The sequence below is a fragment of the Sinocyclocheilus rhinocerous genome, unplaced genomic scaffold, assembly GCF_001515625.1.
Source record: "Sinocyclocheilus rhinocerous isolate Xijiao unplaced genomic scaffold, SAMN03320098_v1.1 scaffold3823, whole genome shotgun sequence".
NCBI lineage: Eukaryota > Metazoa > Chordata > Actinopteri > Cypriniformes > Cyprinidae > Sinocyclocheilus > Sinocyclocheilus rhinocerous.
Window position 1 is genome coordinate 8923 of NW_015637564.1, and position 11572 is coordinate 20494.

The window sequence follows — 11572 nt, forward strand, 5'->3', positions numbered from 1 at the left end:
GATGACACTACAGTCATCGGTCTCATCAAGGATGGAGACGAGTCTGCTTACAGACAGGAGGTTAAAGAGCTGGCTGTCTGGTGCAGTCACAACAACCTGGAGCTGAACACACTCAAAACAGTGGAGATGATCGTGGATTTCAAGAGGAACCCCCCTGCACTCCCCCCACACACCATCATGAACAGCACTGTGGCTGCAGTGGAGACATTCAAGTTCCTGTGATCTATCATCTCCCAGGACCTGAAGTGGGACACTCACATCGACTCCATTGTAAAAAAAGGCTCAACAAAGGTTGTACTTCCTTCGTCAGCTGAGGAAGTTTAACCTGCCACAGGAGCTGCTGAAACAGTTCTACTCAGCCGTCATTGAATCTTTTCTGTGCACTTCAATAACTGTCTGGTTTGGCTCAGCTACAAAATCAGACATCAGAAGATTACAGAGAACGGTTCGAACTGCCGAGAGGATTATTGGTGCTCCCCTGCCCACCCTTCAAGAACTGAGTTACAAACATTCTTCAAAATATGGTGCTTTGTGTTCAGCAAAGCAAAGAAATTCATACAGGTTTGGAACATCTTAAGAGTCAGTAACAAAGATATAATTTTTATTTTTGAGTGAACTATGCACAAAGTAATTTTTGGGTGGACTGGCATTTAAGTCACAGTCAGTCACCATTTCTGATTCCTGTTTCCTGTGTACTGTAATTGTTTCCCCTTAGAACAAGATAAAACTCCCCAAACTCAAGGGAACCCTTGTTAATTTATTGTTAATTGTTGTTGGTTTTTTTTACTTGGAAGTTGCTTGTAAATTTCACAATTACAAAGATACACATACCTTATGTTTTGTTTTCCTTGTATTTTAATTCAGGAGGAAACTGACACAAGTGGAGATTCTGATGAGGAACAAGATCCAGAATACATTCCAGACTCCGAATCAGATACAGACGAAGACCCTACAAAGACAAAACTGCTGTTACAAGCGGAGGGCAAAATGTCTGCTTTGTTTGCCAAAAGCCAGTTTTCAAAATAGTGCGACACTTCAGAACACACATAAAGGAGGACAGTGACATTGCAATTGCTCTTAGTCTCCCTGTCAGGTCAAAAACTAGAAAGGAATTGCTTGAGAAACTTCGGAATAGGGGAAACTTCATGCACAACAATGATGTTCTAAAGAATGGATCTGGTTCACTCAAAGTCAAGCGAAAGGCTAAAGGTGACTATAAAAATTATGAGTACTGTGTCCACTGCAAGGGGATGTTTTTACGGCCCGAGTTGTGGAGACACATGAAGAGGTGCTCCTCCAAACCAGGGGACAATGAACATCATGGCAGAAAGCGAGTTCTTGGCCTTGCAGCACTGGTCAAATCTGCGTGCTCTAGCACTGAAGATGGCGTGCTTAAAATGTTAAGTCGTATGCATGACGACAAGATTTCAGATGTTGTTCGCAACGACTTTTGCCTGTTACGGTTTGCAGAGTCTCTTTATAGCAAACATGGTCATGATGCATCAAAGCATGACTATATACGTCAAAAAACCCGCCAACTTGGACGTTTCTTACAGACTTTGCACAGAAAGTCCTCAATCCAAACTCTAGAGGATGCTATAAAACCAAGCAACTTTATGAAGGTCATTGAGGCGGTAAAGGAGACAGCAGGATTTGACAAAGATAAGAACAGTTACAAAACTCCAAGTCTAGCCTTGAAAATAGGACACTCCCTGTTAAAAGTGAGTGACATTATACGTTGTCATGCTCCCATGGCTGGAGACGAGGACCTCATTAAATCGTCAGAAGCGTTCCAGAAACTTTATCAGGCAAAATGGTCAGAGTACATTTCACACTGTGCTCTGAGTACTATTAGTGATTTGAAGTACAATAAACCAGATAATCTACCACTCACTGAAGACATCAAAAAACTTCACAAGCATCTTGACAAAAGTGCAGAATTGGCAACTGCAGAACTGAAGAAAGAGGCAACAGTACAGAACTATTCCAGTCTAGCACATACAACATTGACCAAGATAGTCCTCTTCAACAGAAGACGCATTGGAGAGGTGTCAAAGATGAAACTGAGGAATTTTCTTGAACGAGATCACTCAAACACACATGAAGGAATGGCACTGTTGGAATACGAACAGAAGGTGTGCAACTATTTTGAGCGTGTTGAACTTAAAGGGAAAAGAGGGAGAAAGGTAGCAGTTCTACTAACTCCCGAAATGTCAACTGCACTCAATCTGATGATTGCAAAGAGAAAGGAATCAGTTCATAGACAATTCTACCGACTGTCTGAGCCCACTATACAAAGTGGAAATATTTCAAAGTTGCTGCTTGCACTGGAAAAGGGAAAGCTACATAAGCTGCACGGAAAATCGCTTGATGAAATTGGAGGTATTTACGTCAAGCTATGTTAAGTTTTATCGTCAAATGTTATGTTTTTGTTCGTTCATTATTACTGCTTCTTGCGGTCCTTGATCAACTGTTACAGCAAAGGTCCACAACCTTGCTCCTGGGCACCCACTTTCCTGCAGAGTTCAGCTCTAACCCTAATCAAACACACCTGAACCAGGAAATCAAGGTCTTCAGGATCACTTGAAAAGTCACAGGCCAGCTGTGCTGGAGCAGGTAGGAAAGAAACTTTGCAGGATAGTGGGTCCCCAGAAGCAGGGTTGAAGACCTGTGTGTTACAGTATTCACTTACAGTATTTTAAAGGGCAAAATTTTACAAGCCTTTACCATCACTTTAATTTCATTTTACAATTTCTGTAAGTGCTTAATGTAAAAATGTATAAATAGTTAAAATAACCATTTAAAATGTAGGTCAAGATTTTTGTTGAAATTGAATTGTGACTCGGATTGAATTATGAGGTGCCTCAAGATTCTCATCCCTACAATCTTCACAGGTCTATATTGTAGAAAGAAAGACCTTTAATAATTATTAGGAAGCCATAATTCATGTTTGTAGCTGTTACGTCTATTAATTGTTGTTGAAACTGAAAATAAAATGGGTACGTTTCCATTCTTTGTTCAGATTTCACGGAGGAGGAGGAGAAGGAGGAGGAGGAGGATGACAGCGAAGATGAGGAAACCATTCCTGCTGAAAATGTACTGCAGGAAGATGCTCCTGCTGAAATGAATGGTATGTATTTTGAATGTAAAAAAGTGTCAGCATGCCAGTTAGGATTCTCCTTCTATTTGTATACTTACATGAGAAGGTGTAGGTGATTTGGTTAAAGGGATATTACACCGAAAAACGAAAATTCAGTCATTTCCTCACCCTCAACCTTTTATACATTTCTTTGTTCTGCTGAACACAAAAGATATTTTGAAGAACCAAGCAGGTTTGGGCACAGTTGACTTCCATAGTAGGAAAAATACTATGTAAGTAAAAGTTGGCCGAAAACTGCTTGGTTACAAACATTCTTCAAAATATATTTTTGTTCAGTAGAAAAAACAGATACATACAGGTTTGCAACAACTTTAGGGTTGTCACAACCACCAGCTCAGCCATCTCAACACACTACATTTCCCATCATCCCCTCTGGCTACCACCTGTGCGCACTCAACAATCACCACACCTGCCTGCCATCAGCCTCATTAATCCCTCTTCATAAGCCAGCACCACACTCACTGTTGTCTGGTCTCAAGGTTGCACACTATCCGTAGCTTCCCTCACTTACCTGCTGGATCCTGTTACTCCTGGACTGTGATTTTCCTGTTGGATTTGCTTGAATGGACTTCTGAGTTTCGTGTGGATTTACCTGCAAGAAAGAGATAAGGATTTGATATCTTCAGTTAAGTGAGCTTTCTGAGACCGTTTATGTTGATACTTACCCATTTGAGTTGGTATTCTATTTATGGAAATAAAGAAGCTCATATAACCTGTACCAACCTTGTCCATCTCAATCCAGTTGTGACAAGGGTGAGTAAATGATGACAGAATTATAATTTTTAGGTAAACTATCCTTATAACAAGAGAAATGTCTCAATTATTTATGGCAACCCTTGTTACCCAGGGGAGAAAATGGAGATGTTGTTTGTTTGCCACTAGGAGTTTGCTTTTCAGTGCACAAATCACCTTCAGTCTTTCTAGAGAAGGCCAATGGGAATTGGCAAGCAAAATGTATATGCTTGGCCCCACCTGAAACATCTGGGTGTATAAGGCCACGGTGGAAAATCCTCAGTAGTTACAGTGGTGGAATTGGAACACTAGTATTTTCACCAGTTAAAAATGGTTTCAAGTCAGATATTTCTATCTTTTGCTGTAGTGTCTGTAGGAAATATCATTTTACATTTTCAAACATTCATTTTGCTATTAATTGTAATAATCCAGTGAGATTTGTTTGCACAAGGAGTCTGACAACAGCCAGTGCTCCACACTGAGATCTGATCTCATCATCCAGTCTGTCTGTAATGACATTAAAAAACCGAACAAACGGAGACCGACTAAATCCAGAAGAACCGTGGCAATGTCTCCAAGATGCTTCAAGAAACCTTCCTGCAAAGCTACCTGGAAAAACTATGCTCAAGTGCACCTAGGGTAAAATCTGCTTTAAACGCAATGGATGGTCACACCAAATGGTGAGTTCTAATCACCCGCACCTACACCTACTAATCAAGATCTCCATTTAAGACTCCCCTTACCGCGGATACTTACCTCCCATCGGTCTGTCTGCTTCTACATCTTTCTTCAGTCCCATCTGTCTGGCAGCTTTCACCTGCAAGAAAAGGAACCGTTACTATAAATCCAACATCTGCTTAAATAACATGTTTGTTATCTGTGTGTCGATCTCCATCTGATCTTATAACAGAAGACCAGACCAAACAACGCAACACAGAACGGAGATCAGTGAAGCTGGTATTCCTCCCCCCGATCCGTGTGCCGAACTGGTCCATGGCCTTTGACAATTCCAGCCACCCGTCACCACTTCTTCGCTATCTGCCTCTGCCAGTCACATGACCGAACCACTTACATACTCTGGTGAAGCAGAGGAGTGCAGCGGGTTTTTGTTGTAGTGCTCATTATACTTTGAGATGCAGCCCTATCTATTCCAAACCAATCATGCCAAGATCGCATACATCCTCGCTTTCCTCTCCGGGTGTGTGCTCCAGTGGGCAAGATCCATATGGGAGGCCAACAGTCCCATAAGCAGTTCACTGACTGCCTTCACCCATTATTTCAAGTAATTGTTTGGTAAAACAGCCAGCTCTTTCTGTGTACACAATCATCTCTTCAATCTCCGTCAAGGTAAACCTTCCACAACAGGTTATGCCTTACAATTCCGCACATTGGCAGCAGTCAGTGGATGGAATGAAATGGCACTGATAACAGCATACCGTCAAGGCCTTAATCCCACCATCTGTCAACATATGGCCATATATGATGTAATTGGACAAAAGTTTTATTCAACAATCTATTAGCATCTCCCAACCTGCTTACTATCCTCTTCCTGTTGCCCCTCCAGCACCTGATGCCATGCAAGTAGACTCTTTTCATCTGTCTCATGCAAAGCGTCAACGCCAAATCCTTAATCGGCTGTGTTTGAAGTGTACCTTCCGCACGAAGGTACCGACCCCACACCCAGCAGTGAGCGCAATTCATCTACCGCCCTTGAGAGCATCTTAAACCCAAACTGATGTTATTTTGACCTTCTGATACTCCTGTTTCTGCGCAAGCCCTTATTTATCTCCCCGATCTCCTCAAACAACTCCACATCAAAAAAACAGCCTGTGCTCAAAACTTTCACTCTATTTTGGGAAAGCAGCTGGGCCATGGTACATCAGACACTGCACCCCACAGTGACACTCCACATAGGATGCCTTCATCAGGAGAAGATCTCTTTCATGGTGCTCGAGGGTTCCACTGCTCCCAGTCATCCTGGGACACCCCTGGTTATTATAACATTGGCCTTCGGTCTGCTGGAGGAGTGGAGAAATCCAACGGTGGGGAGATTCCTACTTCGAATCATGCCTAAACCTTTTCAAGAAGCCTAGAACTACCAGGTCAACCAGCACTGGATCGGATCTGTCAGAATCCATCTTCCTTAACTCAACCACCATTGAGAGCCCTGAAGTGACTGAGCAACAGGAGATCCCCCTCGAGTACCGTGCATTCCAGGATGTTTAGCAAGCAGTTGGCCACAAAATTACCACTACATCGGCCATGGGAATGTGCAAATCAACCTGCTGTCTGGAGCAATGCTACACAAATGGAAGATTTATCCCTTGTCCATCCTGGAACAGAAGGCCATGGAAGAGTACATAGAGGAGGCTCTTAAGCAAGAATTCATCCATTCTCCAAAGCCTGTAAATTGATCCCCTTGAACGGCCTACCTTCTGCTCTTGACATGGTTGAGACCCTCTTCAAACACATCATCCAGTGTTTTGGGATCTCGGAGGATATTGTCTTGGACCGCAGACCCCAATTTCCAGACTGAGCTGAAGAACATTCTTTTGAATAGAGTAGAAAACTTTGCTGGCATTAATGGAAGTGCATTAGCATGGTTCAAATCATACTTATCTGACCGCCATCAATTCGTAGCAGTGAATGAAGAGGTATCATATAGTATCATAAGTGCAATATGGAGTACCTCAAGGCTCAATACTAGGGCCGTTACTTTTCACGCTTTACATGTTACCATTGGGAGATATCATCAGGAAACACTGTTCGCTTTCACTGTTATGCTGATGATACCCGGCTCTATATTTCTTCGCGGCCCGACGAAACATACCAATTTGAAAAACTAACGGAATGCATAGTCAAAATAAAAAATAAAAAAACTGGATGACGAGTAATTTCTTACTGCTAAATTCTGAAAAAACAGGTGTTAATTGTACGACCTAAAAACTCTGCATATAATAACCTAGAACACTGTTTAACATTTGATGGCTGCTCTGTCAATTCTTCATCAATTAGGAGCCTAGGTGTGCTATTTGATAGCAATATTTCCTTTTGAAAGCCGCATTTGTAAAACTGCATTTATCCATAACAAAAATATATATAAATTACGGCCTATGCTCTCAATGCCAAATGCAGAAATGTTAATTCATGCGTTCATGGCCTCACGGTTAGATTATTGTAATGCTTTATTGGGAGGTTGTTCTGCACTCTTAATGAAAAAAAAACTCCAGCTGGTCCAAAATGCAGCAGCTAGAGTTCTTACTAGAACCAGGAAGTATGACCATATTAGCCCAGTTCTGTCAACACTGCACTGGTTCCCTATTAAACATCGTATAGATTTTAAAATCTTGCTTGTAAAGCCCTGAATGGTTTAGCACCTCCGACTTTGAACAAGTTCTTATTGCATTATAGTCCTCCACGTCCGCTGCGTTCTCAAAACTCTGGCAATTTGATAATACCTAGAATATCAAAATCAACTGCGGGCGGAAGATCCTTTTCCTATTTGGCGCCCAAACTCTGGAATAACCTACTTAACACTGTTTGGGAAGCAGACACACTCTGTCAGTTTAAATCTAGATTAAAGACTCTTCTCTTTAACCTGGCTTACACATAACGCTCTAACACATTTCTAATATTCAAATCCGTTAAAGGATTTTAGGCTGCATTAATTAGGACAACCCGAACCGGGAACACTTCCCATAACACCCGCTGTACTTGCTACATCGTTAGAAGAATGGCATCTACGCTAATATTAGTCTGTTTCTTTCTTATTCCAAGGTCACCATAGCCACCAGATCCAGTCTGTATCCAGATCAGATGGTCACTGCAGTCACCCGGATCCAGTACGTATGGTGGATCAGCCCCTACAGATGACCTATACAGCCCTGAATGTCAGCGGAGATCAGGACAACTGGATGAGCCCCAGAGACAGATCCCCAGTGAAGACCTTGTCTCCTAGACGGCCACCGGGACAAGACCACAGGAACCAGATGAATCCTCTGCACAATGTGACTTTGCTGCAGCCTGGAATTGAACTGAAGAACTTGATTTTTGTCTGGCCAGAGGACTTTTTATTTTTATTTTTTATTTTTCCCCCCCATTCTGTCACCGATGGAATTTTGGTTTACTTGCTGCTGTTGCCTCTGGCTTGCTTAGTTGGGGACACTTAATTTCCAGCTATATTGTCGATTGCACAGATACTATTTAAACTGAACTGAGCTGGGATGATGACATCACTGAATTCAATGATGGATTGCCTTTAACTGAAAATTGTGTATACTATTGTCATTTTGCGTTGACACACTATTTTCCTAATTAATGCTGTACAGTTGCTTTGACACAATCTGTATTGTTAAAAGCGCTATATAAATAAAGGTGACTTGAATTTTCTTGAACTTGAAGTTTCACCTCCTGTTTATGCTATCACCTTCTGTTTAGACTCAGTTAGGTTGGCCCCTCCTCACATACTTCGGTTTTGTGTTATATTTATTTTGTCTTTATTCTACCTCTCTTTAATTTAATTTCATTTATTTAACTTTTAGTTTGACTGTACCAATTCAGCTAAGTTGAATTTATTTAAATCTGAAATTTAATTAAATCAATTTATGTACTCCTCACTTTTAGTTTCCAAAAGCTACTCGGACATTTTCATTTTACCTTTACTTTATTTTAGTTATTTGACCATCACCACCTTCCTCTCAGTATAGGATTAGAGCAGTTCTAGCAACTGTTGTCTCTTAGTGAGCTGTACAGGTTATTAGTTGCCTAATTCCTGTCTCTTCTATACCCCTCCTTACTCCTTAGCAATCAGGCCTAATTACATGAAGTACAATCACCATGCTATAGGCCCCTGAGAAGACTAGAAACACTCCCTATTGTTTGTTTATTTAACTTGAGGGGTTTGATGTGTCCTTGCTAGCGTAGCTAACAGTCCCCCTAGGTTGTATGACCCTGCTGCATTACTTTGAACAAGTGACAACTGCCTAGTCATATCTCCTAGCTTAAACTAAATGAGGAAAGGCCTTCCTTCTCCCTCTGTCTCTTTCTGATTTTATTTCAGTTTGTTTTATTTGATACTCTCGTAGTGACCAAACCCCTGTGAACCATCAGTGCTTTGAGTAATAATTTGACCGCATGTGCAACCCGGTCATTAACTGACCCCTGCTGACAGCTTGTCAACAAAGTTACTCAAACCCCCTCTTTGTGTTCACCAACACAAAAATATAGCACCCTACTTTACCAGCTGCCCCTCACCAGCTCTTTACACCATACACGGCTGTAGGATTTCTATCGAACAGACACAGATACACCATTGAATCAACTCATCACGAGAAGAATTGGAGGATTGATGAAAAACTAATCCAATCAGGAGACAACATCAACAAGATCTTTTGTATCAAGGACTAAAAAGTTATTTCACAACATATAGTTGAGAGATACCTCGTGATCGCTTATGCATGGAACCATTATATATGCACAGGAAATGGCTAATTTATTCACGCGCACATAGGATCTATACAGCGTGACCTCGGGAACACATGATTCCCCTCACATCCTGCATTCCAAAAGAACCGTGCTCTGGTCGTTGCAACAGAGGAATACACGCAAACTCACATAGATGATTTAAAAGACAATCATTTAAAAAAAACTCGTAAGTAGTGAAAACTATATTCGCAAATAATATGTTTTATGTCTTTCTATGCTCGGTGTTTCATGTAATGGTGCAACTTTAATCAATGCCTTATAACGTTTCCTTTTAGCAGATAAAGCTATTAATATGTGTGTAAGATATGTGAAGTTTAGTGTTGAATGAAAACTTGTGATAATTGCAGAACATTGAAATGAGTGAAAAGCTGTTATTTTGAACAGTGTGTGTTGTACGACACTTTATAGAAGTTATTAACTAAACCTGCAAAGACATTTCCCCCACGTGATGAATTGAACAGCATGGTAATTTATGCACGAGAAGGGAACCACACAGGCCGTTGCTAAGCCCTGCAACAGCGTCCGATTGGGTCTGGGATGGACCAAATCGGCTCGCTTAAAAACCCAATGCCTGAACAGATGCTCGCTCGCTTGCTCGCTCTCTGGATCTTTGGCTCTTCCGCCTTATTGATTGCGCTACACAGCGCTCACAGCCATCAACATCAGGCTAGTGATCCTCCAGAACTCCAAAACTTCGTCAAACTTCGTGACTGCAGAAATCTTCAAAACTTAGTCTTCCCAAACAGATTCTGAGAAGGACTTCCAGCGCGTCGTCACGTCACAAGGAAACCAACCAGTCGCCGGAGGGCATCCCCAGAAATGCATCAGACTTCAACCGCCTCAGCAGCCAATCTGCAGCCCCGGGATTCCCTTAAGTAACCATCCAGGAAGCCTGTTGTCAGCTGTCAGCTCGAATGCAAGTACCAAACAAGGCTTCATCTCTTGCTGAACGGGTGCTGAATTGAGTTTAAGCAGTAAACATAAGCCAAGTCTCTGCTTTTATGAGTTTTCTCAGGTTGAATTTAAAGAACTCGAATAAAACGAGTATTATAACTTTGGGAACTTCATACAAACGCAGCAACTCATTTCCTAAACCTTTTGTGTGTATGTGTGTGTGTGTGTGTGTTAGCTTAGTCTAATGTGCCATAAAATAGTGAATAAACTTGTTTAATTTATAAAGAAGTATTGTCTTGTGTCATGTATTTTTAAAGTTAAAACTCTGCCCAGATCCAGCTACCTAGCTCGTAGTTTATAAATTATCACAAGCATGTATTAACCTGTGGCCAGGGATAGTACAAATATTCAAATTGGTAAGATATACTGATGTTAACGTCTCGCTGGACGAACGGTAGATAAAGTATAAATTATCAAATTGGGAACCAGTTCAATCAGGTTGATTTTGAATCTTCAGATTCGATACCCCCTCTGAAAAGATCTAAAATAAAAGAGTTAAATTCCCTACATAAATGGTGGAGTATCAAAAGCGGGCAGATTTGGCTTAAAAAAAATTCATAACACGAAGACATTATTGTGAATCTTTTCTATTTTTATCCGGAAGAATAGATTAGATACAGAGAAACAGAGTTTGTTGTGTTACTGTATACTTTATTGTGGAATGCCAGCGTGTTGAATGAATGAAGTGAAACTCAAGTTGTTGTTTAAAGTTGAACTGCAGTAAAACATTTAATTTTGTCTGTCGAGACAAAAACTAAGTCTCTCTAAAAGCGCACGAGCGTGTTCCTCGTTTTTCTTTCTCTTAAAGGCCTTCATAGTTTGATGTGTTGTGCGTGTTCCAGGCGTCTGCCGATCAGAAATAACAGATGACACTCACCTCGAGGTCTACGCTGTCTCAACACAGCCCGCGACAGAATCACCTGCACAAATGCAACACCCACATTTGTGCGACAGTACACGATTCCAATAGCATCATATGAGCCAGTGCAAGAAATCATAGACTCCATGTTGGAAAAGGGGGTCATCCGCCCCTGTAACAGCACGTACTCTGCCCCGATATGGCCAGTTCTAAAGCCCAATGGCAAATGGCGGCCCACCATTGACTATCGCAAATTAAACCAGCAAAAGCAATCCAAAACATAAAGACACCCACTAACATTTCTGAGCTATGAAGCTTTCTGGTAGTGTGCAATTATGCAAGACAGTTCATTGAAAACTACGCTGACATCGCACGACCACTAA

At 41.4% G+C, this 11572-nt stretch overlaps 1 protein-coding gene across 1 annotated transcript; it reads left to right on the plus strand.

The window, feature by feature from the left end:
* Positions 1 to 934: 934 nt before the first annotated feature.
* On the plus strand, positions 935 to 3657 carry LOC107749069 (uncharacterized; the record flags this gene model as incomplete). The annotated part of the gene is made up of 3 exons (XM_016564118.1): positions 935 to 2382; positions 3023 to 3130; positions 3476 to 3657. Coding segments are annotated over 3 exons (1738 nt in total), but the record flags the coding sequence as incomplete, so codon positions are not given.
* Between the last annotated feature and the right edge of the window lie 7915 nt (positions 3658 to 11572).